The following is an 18,155-nucleotide window of genomic DNA, read 5'->3' as shown; positions in this document are numbered from 1 at the left end:
TTTCTCTTGTGAAAAAAATGCCACAGACTAATGAAAGTGTGATTTCACTGCAGAAGGATGAGGCCAAGAATTCAAAACAATGGGAGCCTAGAATCAGGCACTGGAATCTGAATCCTTACATGGATTATAAGTAAGTAAGTAAATAAAGACGTTGAAGAGATCTTAATGGACCTAATTTTCAGTAGGCAATTCCTGAAATTCATTTTCTGAGCACTCACATCAGGCATCTTCGGAATTTATTAACTTAGCTGCCCAGAAAGAGACACTCAAGAGCAGTTTGGAGAATTTTAGCCTTTCAGTCTTAATTTAGGCCCTGCTTTGAATATCTGTCCTTTGCCATATAAAATGCATAATATCAAATCATTTCAGTAATGGAAATGATTTGATTCTCTGTTCCTGAACAAAGAGACTCCACTTGTAAAACATCCTTATAGATGATGGACTCTTTTCAAACATATTATTATCAGAATGCTATTACTATTCAATCTTGGCATTTCTGTGTGTGTTTTATAGATTTATTTTTACCTTTCAAAAATGCTAAGAAATAAGCTTCAATCTCACTGTTACATTAATAGACATCTCTAATAAAAGCCTCAACTTTTTAATAGCTTTGGAATGCAATAACTTTGAAATATTAGATAAACTGTGGGTTATACAGACTTTGGTTACACTCCAGGGAAATTGTAAGTATAATAATAGCTACAAGATTAGCTATTGTTATCTGAATACTATACAAAGATGTTTAAAATGACTAGACAAAAAATTGTGAAAGTAGCATATGACTCAAATTATAAATAAAATATGGGACTACCGGACCAAAATCTGTATGTGGAGAAAACTTAGTGGCAGTCAGATCTACAGAAATGAATATTCAGGAATGTACACTAAGGACTCAGTCCTCATATTTCTAGAGTAAAGGGTTGAATATTCTGAGTAGCTGGACTGTGAAGAGTCTTTCCAGAAATCTGAAGTGACTTTGCAAAAGTTTAATTAGTTCTTACATCTTTCACACATTCCCCTGTATTTGGCTTCCCTGTGTTTTGCTTTCATCTATCCTACTGTGGTGACTTCCACAATTTTCCATAATTCTGGAAGCTGGGACCAAGAATGCCAACAAATACTGAGGGTTTACAATGGTAAACTGTATGAGGGTTGCAGTGATCAGAGAGAGAGAGAGAGAGAATAAAAGACCAAAATAAGCTTATTATCTGTTCATGTCAGTTGTCAGAGCTCCATCGATGTGATGGTGCTGTGACAACGTACGAAAACAGAGAATCTGCTCCAGATTTTTTGGAAGAACAGGCAGCAGCCCTCTCAGCAGGGCAGCAGATCCAGGCTCCCACTTACAGAGCTGGAACAATCAGATGATTGCAAGAATGAGAGCTATGAATTCCAAAAAGTTCAAACAAATTCTTCTTGCTTGTTCATATCAAGATTTATATGAATAGCATAACTTGAGGCCTGGCAAGATAATCTTCCTTCAGTTTTGCATGGGTTTCTTTACAAGCCTGGCCTCCATTAAAACGGCAGGATACCTAACGCTAGAGGTCTGACTGATGTCTCAGCATTTACATGCTTAGTTCTATTGGCTGCAATATTACTGCAGTAAGGGCAAGGTAGTCAGAGCCAGTTTGTCCATGTTCCCAAAAGAAATTAGTTCTCAGTGCTTGGTTGCGTGATAAGGGCAGTCCCTGAGACTCCTCCTAAGAACTGTAATGGTCTTCTTCAAACCTGGAGAAATACTTGAAAAGAAGAAGCCACAGTAAACTCTTAAATGGTTTCTTCCCCCCTTTGCCTTTCAGTGTTTTCCCTGCGAAGCCTAGAAAGTCAAAGCAGTTCAGACAGCATCTATTTCTGGTGTGAAATCCAAGTTGTAGATTTCCAGTGCTGCTACATTTTTTCAGACCTTCTTACTGTGAGTATCTAAGCCCTCTTGGAATAGCAGCTGCTGGGAAGGGACTGGAAGCCCCACGGTGGATTTCAGGCTCGCAAACATTTACGAGATCTCTAAACAACAACAGGGTGGGAAACCTGTTCTTTGTTGAGAGCAGCTATGAAAGCACAGAAGCAAACTCTTACTGGTTAAGAGTTTTTCATCTCTTTGTCCCACTCTGCTGAGATTTGGAGTGCCAGGAGGTGGAAACCAACTCTAATTTTGGAGGGGTAGCTGTAGTGGGGTGGAGATTCTTTTCTACTCAGTGTCTCTATAGGGAGGTATTGCCTGTAGGGATAAAGATCCAATCTGATACTCGGAAGTGTGCCAGTCACCCTTGTAAAAGCAATCACTTGAAAGCCAAAGAGTGGGAGGAAGAGTCACATTTAGTGGCTGTGTAGTAGTGCAGGACTTGTGTTGGTTTATTTTTCTTTTTTCTTGAAAACCTATTTTTCATGTATTTTAAACCTAGGAAAGATCACTATAAACATTGATTATAGTGACATAGTGATATGTATATCACTACATAGTGATACATAGTGATATGTAACATCAACCAAGGGTTACAGCTGTGCATGCTCGGGGTCTAGAAGAGAAAAACTGCTTTTCTGAAACACCTAAGTAGTTGCTAGGTCACAGGCATTTCCAACTCCTCACCAGCACCTGGGGTAATACGTACGTAAAATACTTTTGGTGGCACACAGTAGTAGCATATGAGGGTTTACATTGATGGCAATGTATACAGCACAGTTCATTCTCTCTCCATTCACCTTGTAATTCACTTTACAAAACTGATGTTGCAGTGTTTGGACTACCATCCATGGCCACTGATAGAAGAGCACTGGATGCCCTAAAATGGTGGATATCACCAAATGTAACAAGTCTAACCAATGTCAGTTAATTGCCTGTGATGCTTCTGTTGTCTGCGTTCCATCGTGTTAGTGACTTGACTGCCATTGTTCTACATAGCTTCTTCTGCTAGTTTCAGCACTATTGAATTTTGCATTAGGATCACACTTAAAATATTTCTGGTTGCACATGCTATTAGCATAGCTTAGCCAAGCAATCAAGACTTGAGATATACTTGTGATACAGCCTCCGTTGTTAAAACCATGTTCACCAGAGTTATATGATAGCTAGCACCTGAATGTATTTTTGCTACACTACAAGATCCATGATGCGAATGTTGCACTGCTTTCTATATCTGTGATATAAAAGATGATAGCTGCATTGCAGGTGCTGGTAAGGAATTTAAGTGTTGATTGGTCCATTAAACATTTGAAGTACTATAAACAAAGCTTATGTGCCTTGACCAATTCCTGGAGAATTAGCCTGACAGTGGTCAAACAAAAGTATGTCTCTGGGATTCTCCTGCCTGAAATGTTTTTGATAATCTGCCTCAAGTGAGTTGCAGATAACATTTCGCATGGTAGACCATCTTGAGCCCTCCCACTGAGCACATTTCTATCACTAGTTTAGTTTGGTATCAGCTAAGTTTCCAGTAATGTTTATAATGTTTATTGCCTCCTAAAGGAAAAGTAAGACCCTTGCACTTTCTGTGATCTCAATAACAGGCAAGAAGATCATGGTCATTTTAAGAGCCAAGTGAGTTTATATGCACTAAATATTTGTGAGAAATCCCTTACTCAAACTATCCCAAATTTAGATCAACAACTGTATCCCCTAGATAGATGAGAAGCACCAAATGCCAAGAAAATCTATGTTATCTTATGACTCTTCAAGTCCTCATCATCACCACATGATTCTTGACCATAATTTTAGCTCTGCTTCCATACACAGTTCAAGTCTCTTAATGCTATGTTGAGTTCTGGACTGAGAAACTAGCTCCATTTTTTCCAGATTGTCCAGGGACATAAGGAAGAAGTTTCTTCTCCTATCCAGGAAATCACTGAGTGCTTCCTGTGCTGTCGTAGAACATACCATCAGGGCGCGGGCTCAGGGTGAGGGTGGCAATGAGCCAGGAAAATGGGACTGGTGCCCTCACAGACACATCTTGATAGGGTTTCAACTGGTGAGGCAGAGAGGCTGATATTGGTGACTCAGATCCAAAGGACAGGAACTCCATGGTGAAAAAGGTCCTAGGTCTGAGCCTTAGTTGTGTAAAAGGTCACTCAAGGCTATGCTAAAAATTGTTTTATTCAAGGCATTTCTTGGCCTTTGGAGATGACAGTTGCTTGGTGGCATTTTGTTCCAGCTTCTGAAGTCAGAACAATCCCTTCTTCATTCAGCCACCTCTCCTCTTTATTCTCCCTCTCTTTCTTGCATGCTCCTTTTTTCTCTGACTTTGGTATTACTCAGCTGAAGGGACAGAGGCTGCTCAGAATCAACTTAGAGCTACCTGCCCCAAAATGTTAGAGACCCATCAAGAGCGTCTCTCCTGTCTTTGATTCCCTCTTCTCTCCGTTCTTCCCTTTTCCTGTAACCTTTTCCCCATCTGTCTGTCCAGGCTATGGTTCTTAGAGGAGCTGTGCTGTGCTGTAATGGCTGGGATGGGACTGGTACTGTGATGGTTTTAAGTGGAGCTAGACAAGAAGCAGAAAGAAGCACTGAAATTATCCCCATGAGAGATGGCGGGGCAGAGAGTTGGAGGTAGGGAGGTAGAACAGTGGAAGGAAAAAAATGGCACTGAGATTTTTCATCTTGACAGCCTACAAATTGAGGTCTTTGGCCAGTGTCCAGGTGTGTCACATGTCCAGTTAGGCATTTGTCTACTTTGGGGTAGTCAAGGCTGTGCTAATGGGCAGGACTGTCTGCAGTTCTGCTCTCTACACCTTAAGAAAGAGTTAGAGAAAAGCAGCTAGAATGATTAAAGCCTTCTGAGTTACTGCGTTGCTTGCGACTCTTCCATTTGGAGAGAAGCCTGAGGGAGAATGAGTGAGGTTTACAGAATCATGAAGGGAGTGGATAAGGTGAAGGCATAACTCTTACTCACCAGATCCCACAACAGAAGTAGGACGTATTCAGTGAAACTAATAGGAGGCTGTTTAAGTTCTCTTTTACCTAGCGGGTAGTGAACTTCCAGAATTTGTTGTCCTAGTGGACTGTGGAGGCAGAAAGTATCAACAGGGTCAAATGGGGGTCAGACAAATTCAGGGACAGCAGGTCTATAAGCTGATACTAAAGGGAGTATGAAAGGATGTTCCTTCTGACATCCCCGACATCCCTGACAACCCCGGTGATTGTAGTTGCTGGGAGAGTGCAAGAGGAATAGACTGCACAAAGTGGCCAGGAACACACATACTCCCTGTGTAGTGTTTTGTACTGCTACCATCATAGAGAAAATAGTGACCTAGCTGTACCCAAGTCTGTTATAACCATGTTATTGTGTTCTTACATTAGAAGGGAAACAAAAATGTCAGATATTGGCTCCCAGACCTGAAAGATGGCATGCATTTTCCATGATTCTCCACCCACTCCAAAATGCAAAGCACTTATTCTTATGTTTTTCCCAATTCCTTTATAAACTTCTTCACACTGGGCAAACAGAAATAGCTTAAACAGAAGATGGCAGTCCTCCATGTTTAGTAATCTTACTGTACCTCAGCTCCTCACCCCAACTGTATTCTTTTGAACAGACCCTTTCTTTACCATACAAGAGGGAGGAGGTCTCTGCTCTAGCTGTAAAAGCAGGAGGTTCAGGAGAGACAAGCTTAGGCAACACCGAACCCAGATTCTAGTAAGAGATGCTTTTGTTTTGTCCAGTCAAAAAGGAAAAGATTAGCACATATCCTGGGTAATTATTTGGAGAAAATGATTATATTAATTTCAGTCTCTTAACATCACTGAATCAGAGTGTAGTTATGTACTGTTGGGTAATTGGTGAAATATTGGCAAAATGATTAGGGAAATCAAAAGGCAAAAGTATGCAGAATCTGTAGTTATCAACACAGTATTTGGATAGTTTTTAAGCAAATCAAGCAGACGCAGGCATGCAATTTATTACAAAGGATTATAATATTCTATCAGAAAGTGGAGGTTTCCTAAAGATTACATTCCAAGTGACCTGGTTACTTTCACTTCAGGCAAACAGAGGACTTTCTCATCAGGGGTCAACTCCAAGGAACCACAAAGAGAGGGGACAGTCACTCCACAGGAGTCAAGATTTCCCAAAGGATGGGAAACAAGAAGAAGAAATAACAAACAGAACTGACGGGAGGAAAGTTTTAGAGAGGAAGAACATGAATTGAAGTTGAATTCTGTTAGATGACTAAAGAGCCATGTTTCATAGAAATGGACAACTTTTTCTAACAGCCTAATATGGTTCAGTGGTGACAACAGTCAGAGCAAAAATGCAATATAATACTGAAAATAATTTAAAAAATGGGATGAGAACAAAAACATAAAATTGATTTACAAAGTGGGGAAAAGAGGAAAATTGGCTGGCAAGTTTAAAAACAATGCAAATTTTCTATTGCTTATTTGTAACACAAGAATTCCTAGTGATAGTATAAAATAATTTTTAGCTTGGGATAGTAAATTTATAATAATGTAGAAGAAACCAAAGTTTTTAATATGTATTTCTGATCTGTACCTAGGAAGGCACAGGATGATGGAGATGGTGATACTGAAATATTTTTATTCCTATTTGTATGAATGAAATATTTTCCTTCATTTTCATTTTCATTGGAAAAAAGAAATTTTTAGGAGGAGAAGAGAAAGGAGAATTTTTTAGTTAACAAAGGCTAGGCAACGTTAAAAAAATGGTCTTCATAGGGTACTCCCAAAAGTCCTACAAAAGCCCAGCTGTATTCCCTTTTCCAGCCACACCTGCGGCCCCGCTCAGCCTTAGGTGGGCCACAGGGCCATGCCCCCAGTGCTGCCCTTCCCTTGGCTCTGCATCTCCACAGCCACCTTCTCCATTCTGTGGCCCAGTCCGGTCCCAGCAGTGTGGATGTGCTCAGCAGCCACAAGAGTACCACCCGTTGGGGCATCCCATCCATCAAAAACCAATAGTGCTGCCACTGCCCAGGTCCCACCTCTGGCTGCCCCATCATGGATTCGCTTGTCTGCTCTTAGCGCTGCTCTTCAGGGCCTGTGGCACTTGGTCCCTCTCTCCACTGTTGGCTGGGGAGAGCAGAGGTGACAGCTTGGACAGGCGCTCGTCAGCGTGTTCCCCACCAAGGTCACCAGCAGCAGCACACAACCATGTTGCCAGCCCTGGACCAGGGTGTCCCTCTTGGGGGTTAGTGCCCAGCTCTCCTTCTCCCATCCCCCTGACCCCGGCCACTGCTGAGGCGATGCTGAGGGGTGTCCCCTGCTTCAGGAGCCGGGGCTGTCCATGGGGATCTTGGCAGGCCCCCAGACTCTGGTGCCTCACGGGGGAGCCAGCCACCATGCACGGGCTGCTGGCACACCGGGGCAGGGGAGGAGGAGGAGAGGGAGGAGGAGGAGAAGGAGGAGGAGGAGAAGGAGGATGATGAGGAGGAGGAGGGCAGGCCGCAGGGGGCACGGCGGGGCCGCCCCGCTGGCTTTGCCCACTAGAGGGCAAGAGAGTCCCACACAAGCGCGGTGGGGCGGCCTGCCCCTGCCAGGCCACGGGTGTCTCCTTCCCTCCTTCCCCAGCTGCGCCCTCAGCCCAGGGGAGGCACAGGGCTGGGAGGGCAGAGTGGGGTTACAGCCTTATGGCCCCTCCGAGAGCCTCCTTGGGGACAGCGTGGCAGAACCTGGCCTCTGCCCTGCCGCACGCTGTCAACAGGGAGGTGTCTGGGTTCGTGGAGACGTCTTCTGGAGGAGGGTGAGAGAGAGCTGGCCTGTGACCTTCACGTGGGCCCTGGGACAAGCCTTTGACCCGCAGGAGGTTAGCTCAGCCTTGGCTGCCAGCGGGCTAGCAGGGACCTTGCGTGCTGGCAGCTGTGTGCTGGTGGCCGCTCGAAGCAGATGCTTCAGCTCACTGTAGACTTGCTTATTGCTTTTGCATCTGGATAGACTGAACTCCTGCGTGAATCGGCTTTGAATCTCATGTAGGCCACCATTTCAACATCCTGTGGTGGAACAAAGTACTGGTTGCGCTTCAGTTCACTTATTTTGGAAATCTTATGTGTGGTCATGTTACCACTGGTGGAGATGCAATCACTTGCCTTCAGAAAGCTAGAGAGGCCTTTGGCCATTCCAGAAAGTGGACCTGGACGCATCAGGATAGAGGAGTACCAGGCTACTGTGCCTGCCAGCATGCTGACCAAGTCATAAGCGGGGACATGTGTCCAGCTTATGGAGAATTGCAGAAGCTCTAGGAGAGGCACTTTCCGTCTTTGCCCCAAGGCAGGTGATGACAGGGTAATCAAGGCAGGTTGCTGACTGCATGTCTAATCTAGCACTGATATGTAGGGTCCAGCTGATGGTCTGGATATGTGCCTTGGTTGGTATGTGAGTGCCATCACATCTTTCAGATAGTGAACTATCTGAAGAGGAAGTGTAGCTGGCTAAGAAAGAACTTCAAGGATATCCTAGAGGCTAGTTTGAGCGCAGCCTACTGACAAACTCTTCTGAGCTTGCAGTCACAAAGGGGCAGCAAAAATGCGTGAGTGTGAAGAAAGCAGAAATCTGTTTGAATAGAAACAGCACGCTCTTGGGCAGGAAACGCACGAAAGGCAAAGGCTGGGGCGGTAGCAGCAGAGCGGTTCTCAGACTGAGTAATCTTGTGAACAGTGTCACAAAAACTGCTTACCGTGGATAGACCTGTGCAGTCTTCTGCATACACAGCAGCTTTGACTTCCTCCCCTTTTCTTTTTCCAGTTAATGGCACTTTCACTCTTGAGCAGGACGATCTTGTGAAAGGGACAACTAATTCAGTACAAAAGCAGCAGATCTTAGCAGCAGGTAGACCTTATCTAGCTTCAAGCATCACCAGCAGATACACGCATGCCAAAAAACTATATCAACGTCTCTATCAATGCATTTTATCTGACTTATAATGGCATTATTACTTTTGTACTTAAATTAAGATATTTTAAGCATATAGCCTGATACTCCTTGGACTCCCTGAACTCCCAAGGACAGTCACAAAGATCATATTCTGCTATGGCTAGTTTATGTAGCTTCACTGATTCCTATAAGTGGCAAAATATCATCATGTCATAAGAAATCCATGTCAGATACACTGCTGCAGCTGTATAGCACATGGTAACACTGGTGCTATGTTTCCCTGAAAAATTGCATGTAAACTGCCTTATGTTTTACAATCCTCCTGTCTGAAAAGTTAGGCAGGAGGTTGTAGGTCATATTAAATATACTGTCTTCTGGGATCCTTGCAGGCAATCTTTTACGTCATAAATACTTTTAAACTTTTTTCCTACAGTTTCTGAAATGAAAAGGCAAATGTTATTCCTCTAGATCCATTTTTCTTAAATCTGTAGGCCTTTCTTATGTTAATCCAATCAACTTGAATCACATGGCTAGTAGTTTAATCAAGCCATTTTACAAGCGTGTTATTTGTTTCCATGTAATCTAATGTTTCATAATCATGAGTTTCAGTAACTTTTCATTGCTGAGATGACATGACTTTTCTTTGGAGGATTAATTTGTGCAGTTATATTAATAGTTTAATGCGCTCACCGTCCATTCTGGGGAAATGCTGAATCACATGTATAGCATAGCAAGTGGGATTCATCCAATCATATCTGGACCTGTGTTATGTAGAAGTCTATATCTAATATAGGCTCTCTTCATACACAGGGGGAAGAAATGAGCATCTCTAGAGCATGAGTCATGTCATCCTAAAGTAGATGCCTAGAATAGGTCAGATGATTCGCTCCCTAAAATTGCACCTATTTCTCTGCATTAAAGAACAAGTAGTTTACTTGTCTAGACTGCAGCAGCATGCAGTGAGGCGAGATTAATTATACTCTATAATATTCAGGTTTGTATTATGCTTCAAATACCCTGAAAATTCCTATCTGCAAAGAAATCTGAAAATGACATTGCTTTCTATATTATGTTCTATTTATAAAAAGCAGCTTTTGAAAATTTGCTGACTCAACACATTTTTAGTGAAGTTGGCAAATGCCATGTTTGTCAATGACAGGTTGTAGATCCTCTCTTGTTAATGACATGAATCTTCTTCAATTCTCCATCTGCAATGTTAGGAAAAATATGTTGTAGAGAGATATATTGTAAGTCCAGAGTAGAATTCTGTACTTTTGACGAAATTATGCCGTCTAGGGGGAAGAAAAAACACATTTCTTGTGGCAGGGTGATTTTTTTAAATCGCTGCTCAAAATTTGGTATGTGAAAAGTTGTTGTAAAATTGAACTGGTGGGTAGAGTACAGGTTAAGCAGTTAAAAAAAAAAAAAAATCACGATACCTAAAACTTGCCAGAGGTGTCACATTAGTGTAGTACATGCCAGAAGAATATGTGCCAGGAACTACTTAAGAAATGCAAGATTCTTCTGACCAGCTCTGCTAGCAGGAGTTAAAATCCTGCATAAAGCTGATGAGTAAGCTCTTGATGACTCACTGTGGCAGATACAGTCTTTAATTCCAGGAGGGTATAAGGGAAGTGGGTGTGAATCTCTAGTTGAGGAGAGTTTAGGGGTAGAGGTGTTTCTGCCTCAGTGTCTTGGGGATAAAAGTGTAGGCTTTTAATATAGCCTGAGATATTGGTAAAGCCAAACTTCTGCACGGGGTAAGTTTGACTTTACACATCACACACAGATTTTATGTGAAGCAGGGTTAGAACACCACCTACTCACAGATGGGTATAATTTTGGGGATGCCCTGCATAATTCATGTGTGGCTTTGATACTTATGAGTAATTCAGACATCAAAGCCTCAGCTTAGATAACACTTTTATAACACCAAACTTCCTATAGCCAATAATATGTGGGCTTTCATTTAAATTCCTTTAAAAAATTATACAAATAGTTCCTCCTTTACCTTCAGATATTTCGCATAAGTAGTGCTGGTCTGAAGTACAAGGTAGAAAATACTGAAGCCTGGACTAGACAAAAAATTAAAATCCTGTCTCTTACTCTTCACTGGGACTAGAAATGTAAACTTTAAAGGACTGGAAGCCTCTTTCCCATTATTTCTAGACTGAGTAGCACACAAATATCAGGACTTCCAGTCCTAATCCTTGTGCTTTGCCAGTGGCGTGAGCCTTAATTTCTCAGCAGTCCTATTTCTTAACAAGCAATTTTATGTTCTCTTCCAAGTCACCCATTATGCATAGAAAAAACCCTTCCCATTAATAGCCATAAAGCTCCTTTATTGTTCTCCTTCAAATCTCCTTAAAACTTCCTTCTGACACAAAACACTTGTCATTGGCTAGGCCTGTTGCTTTTTATTCTCAGCACTGCTTTTCCCTTATCCTTCCCCCATGTGTCTGTAGTATACACCTGTTGTCTTTCATCATGGGTTAAGATCATAAGCTCTTTGGGCATAGACCATCGCTCTTATTACATGTGTCTGCAGTATCCAACACAATGGGACTGTGATCCCTGAATGGGGCCTCTGGGTACTGCCGTGATCAAGTTGATAAAGAATAATGATTTTTGACATGGGGAGTTCTGCAGTTTTTCCCAAGTCATTCTGCAGTTGTTCACACTGATATAACCGTTGTGTGTGTGAGCAGTGTCCTTAAACCTGATATATATGGTAATGCTGTGGAACATTCCCGGAGAGCGCTGGAGCAGTCCTTGCTAGCGCTGATTTTCCTGCGTTTTGAGGAGGGGGAGGGGGATTGGTCTGCTCTTGCACATCAAAATGCATGGACTGATGGGCAGCAACTGTTTCTTTCTGTGGGTTTGAGCAGAACTAGAACAATGGGACCCTGCTCTGCAGCTCCTGAACCCCATCCTGCGGACGCTAGTAATGACCAGTGGAGTCACATAAAGGGAGACGGCTGGAGCTGTAGGATGGGTTCATGCACCACTGGCATGGAGTATGCCCTGACAGTTTCCTTAACATCCTTGTGGATGCGGGACACAGCCTTTCCGTGCTGCAGTCCCCCCTGTTAGCCATGGGAGCGGGAAGTCTTGCTTCCTCTCGAGCGTGGAGTCCCAGCAGCAAGCGGGAAGAGGCACAAAGGGTGGGTTGTGCCAGCCAGAGCTGGGCTGCTGGTTTTTGGGGTGGGGAAGGTGAGGAGAGCCGCTCCCTCTTCTGCATGCCCATCGAGCAGTAAGACATGCAGAAAGTCTATTATTTTTAATTAACCCCCTTGCAAAATTCTCCTTTCCCTGAGCTCTGTTTCCAGCCTCCACCAGTGACCTTCCGGGGCCCTGCCCTCTTGGAGAGGTGCATCATCATTCACACCATGCAATCTCTCCCCCCGGCTCCCATGATATTATGTTTCCTCTCCTTTTCTCCCTTTCTTCCCCCTCCACAGTCCTGCCTTCAGGTTTCGCATTTAATTCCACAGGGCTGCCGGAGTCATCCTCTCCTTCAGTGTAAGCCTCCGTATTGTGCCCAGTCCTTGAGCTCTGCTCCAGCAATCCTGGAAAATCAGGAGACCCTTCTGTCCCTTTGCTAATTAATGCAGCTGTATTGGAGTGCGGCGAAACAACAATAACATCCATCATCGGCATCATAAGAAGAAACATATATCCTCCCGCCCCCCCCCCGCCTTCACCAGCTCTCTCCCGGCCGTTTGAAATAACTTCTTTTTCGGGAGGAGAAGACTTTTCCAGCAACGGCTTGGGGTCGATCTCCTGCCACAGTGCCCCCCCGCCCCCGGGTTGCCACCTCCTAGCCGCCTCTGCCTGCCCTGCGCCGGCCTCTCAACAACTTGCGCCGGGTCCCGGCCCAGGGAGAAGCGGTCCGGTCCCTGAAGCGAGCGCCCCGGCGGCGCAGCGGGGCGGCCCCGGCCCCCCCGGCCCCCCCGGCCCCCCCGGCCCCCAGCCGGCGCACGGCCCGGCCCGGCCCCCGGCAGCCGCGCAGCAGCAGCGGAGCCGCGAGCGCTCCGCGCTCCCGAGGGGGGCGGCGAGTCCCCGCGGGGTGGGAAGGACGAGCACTGCGGCGTGGCCAGCCGCGCCGGCAGCCCCCCCCCCCGCGCCGCCCTCCCACCCCTTCCCCGGGGACCCCGAGCTTCAGTTTAAAACCCGCTGCGGGGCAGCGGCAGCCCGGTTACCTGAAGGGCGGCTCGGCCCGGCAGGCAGGCGGCCGCCGCTGCCCACAGCCAGGGCACCACCGCGCCGGGCTCCGGGGTCGCCGCCGACCTCGCAGCCCCCGGCGGGCGGGCAGGGCCCGGGGCGGGCTCGCGGTGCGCTCGGCTCCGCGCCGCTCCGCGCCGCCGTCCCGGCCAATGTCACGGGCGGCGGGCACTGCGGGCATCTCCCGCAGCGCCCTGCCTCCCGCAGCGGGGTGACCGGCTGCATTTCGCCCGCGCTCCTCTCACCCGCGAAAGTTTCGCCCGTTTCTTTACTGATTTGCCCGGGCGCGCGGCCGTGCCGCAGAGCAGCGGGAGAGCGGCTGCGAGCAGTGCCTAGCGCTGGAGCCGCGGCTGTATTGCAGCAGGTAGGGCTGCGCGCTAGGACCTCGGAGGAGCCTTCCAGCAGCAATCAGGACTACCTTAAACCCAGCCCAATGCCTCTTCCTGCGCCACTCTGCGTGCTGGATGGAGATCCACAGTCAAGAGCTGCAGCTCAGTGCTGGAGTACAACATTTCACAGGGAGCCCTGCAGAAGCAACACCTGTTTCAAGGCAGCCAAGAAAGACACAAGCACTTGTACGTTTCTGCTTTGCTTGTGGATCGTCAATAATCCTAAACCCATGGACATCTGCTGAGCCTCCTGAGCGTTCTGGATAATAGATTTGGACGTCAAAAGTTTTTTTTTTCTCCTTTTTCTTTTTTCTTTTTGGATTTATCTCAGCCAACAACGTGAGATTCCCCCCTCCCCCCTTTGCGGGATTCATGCTGATGTATGCAGTCTGTTATAGAGTAAAAACAGCGCATGCCTTTCTGGAGTCAGAATCCATAAATCCTGACGTAGCCTGTGCATCTTAAAAAAAATCCCTATAACGCCTAGGTATTTAAGTTGCTATGGTCATTCTTATCTTAAACCAAATGGAGAAACTACGGATTTTTTTCTTTATTACAGTTGGATGGGCTGAAGACCTTATTGCTTGCTAAGAGCTGGGGATATATGCATATATATAGATATACACATCTATATGTTTATAAATATGTCAGTGTGTGAGTATAAAGTGGTGGTTTCTTAGACTAACTGGTTTGACCTTGAACCTGTACCAGTCAAAACAGAATATTACTTTTATTTATGCATTTAATGGATTGAAGAAAGAACATTTTCTCTGTAACTGCGATAGGGAGGGGAGAGGAGTGGAATATACCTAATCTTATATCTCCTGGGTTTGGCACCATCATTATTGTTTATTCTTATTCTCTAAAAGCAGAATCTTCTGATGGCTCCCTTAGGTGAAGTTGGGAACTATTTCGGTGTGCAGGATGCAGTACCCTTTGGGAATGTGCCCGTTTTGCCGGTGGATAGTCCGGTTTTGTTAAGTGACCACCTGGGTCAGTCTGAGGCAGGTGGGCTACCCAGGGGGCCTGCAGTCACGGACTTGGACCATTTAAAGGGGATCCTCAGGCGGAGGCAGCTATACTGCAGGACTGGATTTCATTTAGAAATCTTCCCCAATGGTACTATCCAGGGAACCAGGCAAGACCACAGCAGATTTGGTAGGTATTATCATTAACCCTTCAGTGGTCATGTGATGAAATAATGTGGTAGAAGTGCGGGCGGGGGGAGCTGGGGGGGTGCGAAGCGGGCGGGGAGGGGGTTTTGTGGTGATGTCTGATCAGCGAAGGGAAAAAATGAATGTGTCCGGAATTGCAGATATTCACAAGTGGCACAGCCGCAGCGAAGCAGGAGCCCGCACCAAAGTCACGGTGGTTTTGGTGGCGATATTTACGTAGCCCCAAGTTCTGCTTAAGTGTAGATACGTATGGGGAGGTGGCGGCGGCGGTGGTGGTGGTGGTGGTGGTGGTGGAATTTTTGCTCCGGACGTTTCTACTGAATGATTTGATTTCACGGGGTTTAAAGGGTTTTTAATCATTAACCACTACAATTTAAAATTCACTGAGTTTCCTGAAGGGAGTGGCTGTCGTCCTGTACGCAAATTAACGCAGGCTTTTCTTTCGTTTTCTCTCCCCATTACCTGCCCTAGTAACTGCCTGGCTTGCCAATTGAACGTGTTCTGATTCTCAGCGAGGGATTCGGCGGCAGCGGCTGCCGCTCCCTGCCGGGGCCGCCTCGGAGGCTCGGCTGCCGGCGCGAAGCGGGAGCCGCAGCCCGGCAGCGAGAGCAGCGCCGGCCGCTTTGCGGAGGCAGCAGGCTGCGGCGCGCAGGTAGCCGGCCCCGGGCTGGGGCTGCGCTCGCAACCCGCCGAGAGGCGGGCGAGGGAAAATGTGGCTTTCCGGAGCTGTGCGGTGTGTAAAGCTGGGAGCTAATTTTTAAAGAGCATTCCGTGGATTTCATTTGCAGAGGACGCTGTTTGTGACTCAGCACTGAGGGCTGCAGGCTGGAGGGCTGACGGCTTCACGCACTTTTCGGAGGCGGTGCGTGCACAGCCGCGCACGCACACAAGTCAAGCGGGCCTGGAGCTTCTTTGCTGCCAGGGAGGTTGTTAAAGGCCCGGCAGACTGAATACACGAAAGTGGCTCAGGCGGCCTGGATGGTCGGATTCTTTGTTTTTTAAGGAGGGGTGAGGAAAATACGCCAGGTTAGCTAGCCACGCTCTCAGCTGTTGCAAGGAGTTAACTTGTGAGTGAGCCAACCTGACAGCACTTAAATTCGGTCGTAAAAACAAAGTCCTGTGGTGTTTTTTTTTTCTTTTTTGTGCTTCATGTTCTAATGCCAGATGTTGAACCATATCTAAACTGTATTTTATTGCTGTTTAGATAATACCGGTGTTGTAGGAGATGGTCTCCAAAGGGCGCAGAGGGGAAGGGGCGTCGGGGGCAAGGGGAGGGAGAGGGGGTTCAAACTCGCACGGTCGCAGGTTTGTCACCCCCTCGGCCCCTTCTCCCTGGCACTTCGGCGCGGTTTCCCGCACGGCCGCGCTGCCCGGCCGCCCGCCCGCCGTCCTTGCCTTGGGCTGGGCGCGCAACGGCCGCGCTCCCGAGCACGAGCCAAGGGGGAGCAAAGTGCCCAAAGGGGCTTGCGGGAGCGCAGGGCAGTGCCACAGCGAGGGCAGCGCCGGGATTTTGCACCTAGGCGTTTTTTGCTGGACACACGGAGACGCTAGGAATAGCTGCTCAAATATACGCGCGCGCCGGTTCTCCCCTTCTCCCTGCGGGTGCGCACCCGCGCGCACACACACGCCTTGACGGCAGCAGGCGGAGGGCGAGGTGGCCGCGGGTGCGCGCCCGGGGGACGCGCGTGGCGAAGCGCTGTGCCGGGGCCGCGGCGCGGGGCGGCGGCAGCAGGTGTAGCGCGGCCGCGCCGCTGCGCGCACCGCCCGCGCCCGGCAGCCGGGGCTCCGGGCCCGGCACCCCGCGGCCCCGCCGCCCCCGGGAGGAGGGCCGCCAGCTGCTCCCTGTCCAACGCCGCCGTGACCACATTATTCGAGGCGTCTATTTTTAAAAATGGCTTTCCAGCCGCAGTTGTAGGAAGCTAACAATTCCGAGGGGCAGCTATTCTCGCCCTTGGAGCGCCTTGGCTTTAAATAGATGGTTTTCTTTTCTTTTCTTTTCTTTTTTTTTTTTTTTCTCTCGGTTCGGTCGCCCTCTTCCCCCCAGAAAGCACCGTTGCACTAACTCTTCTCCCATGTAGTGCTCCGGTGATGCCCCCCGCGCGGCCGTGCAGGCTGGGCAAGGCGATGCGACGGGATGCTTTGCGGTTCCTGGCTTAGAGAGGGGGGATCTGAGTACTTCTGTGCCGGTGCCGTGACAGTGCTCTTGTGTTTATCGGCAGGTGGCCGAATGGCAGATGCTGTTTGGGTTTTGGTGATGGTAAAGTCTTCTGCTTACCCTGGGAAGGTGTGCAGGCAGCTCTCGGGAGCTGGCTGTGGGGAGAGAGAGCTAACTTGCTCGCCTCTGAGCGTGTGGGGGAAACCTGTGTATGTGTGTGTGGATACACGAGTAAGAAGGAAGTTTTTCCTGCAGGAATAAGGAGGACAAAGAGAACCCCGGGGGCTGCGCGTAAACTCTTCTCATGGCTCTGCCCCGTGGGAATCTCCCCTTCCCCCCCCCCCCCCCCACACGCACACACACCTCTGGAGAGACATCAGATAAGAGTAATTCTTTTGTGATGCTATGTTGGATGTGTGCCTATTGCATACAATAAACCGAGCCATATTGTGTGTCTATACTCGCCCGGTTCTGGAAGCCCGGGCATTTCGCAATGCCTGCAGTAAGATGTCCATCTCTGGAATAAAAGCTCCTCGGGAGAGCAGACTTAGGTCCCCCCTGTAATGCGATCTTATGTGATCAAAGCCTTATCTCTCCTAGGTGACAAAAGATTTTTTTTTTTTGATGCAGTCTCCTTTAGTCTAGGGCATTTGCTAGACAGTGGAGTCATTGTAAATTCAGGAACTCTGTAACAGCGGAGAGGCGTGCCTCTGTGCGTCAGCACAAGTACTGCATGCACAGCATTAAAAAAATAGGAGCATGCAGGAAAAGAAGGGAAAAAAAAAAAAAGCTTGTCAGCAGGTGACCTCCGCTCCCCGGGACCTGCTGCTACAAGGAACCGCTGCGTTCATCATCCGCAGGAGCCGCGCAGCCGCCCGCCTCCTGCCTCTGCACCTCGCCCTGCCCGCGCCCGCTGCGGGGCTGGCGGCCGCTGCAGAGCCAGCGCGGGCGGCGGAGGCTGCGCGGCCGCTCCGCGGGGCTCGGCCGCGCCGGCAGCCCTGGCCCGGCGGCGAGGCGGCCCCCGCTGCGGCTCGGGGTCCCCCCGCCCGGCTCTCTCCGGGGGCAAGCGGGCTGCCGGCGGGGGAGGTGGGGGGGGGGGATGATGCTTGCAGGCACGGCGGCGGGATCCTGAGGGCGGTCGTAGCCAGGGAGCGCAAATCGGGGAGGAGGAGCGAGCCGGGTTTTAGGGGCGAGAGCAGCCTGCGGGGTAAGGAGGTCGGTCCCCCCGCATCGAGCCGTGCCCCTCCGGCCAGGGGCGGCAGCGCACCGCCACCGTCGTGCAACCCGCGGGCCGGGTCGAGCGGAGCCGAGCTGAGCCGGGCCGAGCCGGGCCCCGGCGTCCCGGGGCGCTGCGGCTACGCCGGCGCGGCCCCCGCCCGGGCGCTTTTGCCGCTATT

General features: G+C 48.4%; 1 protein-coding gene across 1 annotated transcript in view; it reads left to right on the top strand.

The window, feature by feature from the left end:
* Positions 1 to 13,294: 13,294 nt before the first annotated feature.
* The window catches only part of FGF9 (fibroblast growth factor 9), a 28,943-nt gene continuing 24,082 nt past the window's right edge, over positions 13,295 to 18,155 (top strand). Inside the window, exon 1 of the mRNA XM_009686571.2 lies at positions 13,295 to 14,586. Coding sequence (XP_009684866.1) covers positions 14,310 to 14,586 — 277 coding nt within the window. The 5' untranslated portion in view covers positions 13,295 to 14,309. The remainder of the gene's footprint in view (positions 14,587 to 18,155) is intronic.

This window comes from Struthio camelus, chromosome 1, assembly GCF_040807025.1.
Source record: "Struthio camelus isolate bStrCam1 chromosome 1, bStrCam1.hap1, whole genome shotgun sequence".
NCBI lineage: Eukaryota > Metazoa > Chordata > Aves > Struthioniformes > Struthionidae > Struthio > Struthio camelus.
The sequence above is the reverse complement of the archived record's forward strand: the minus strand, read 5'-3'. Positions and strand labels throughout refer to the sequence as shown.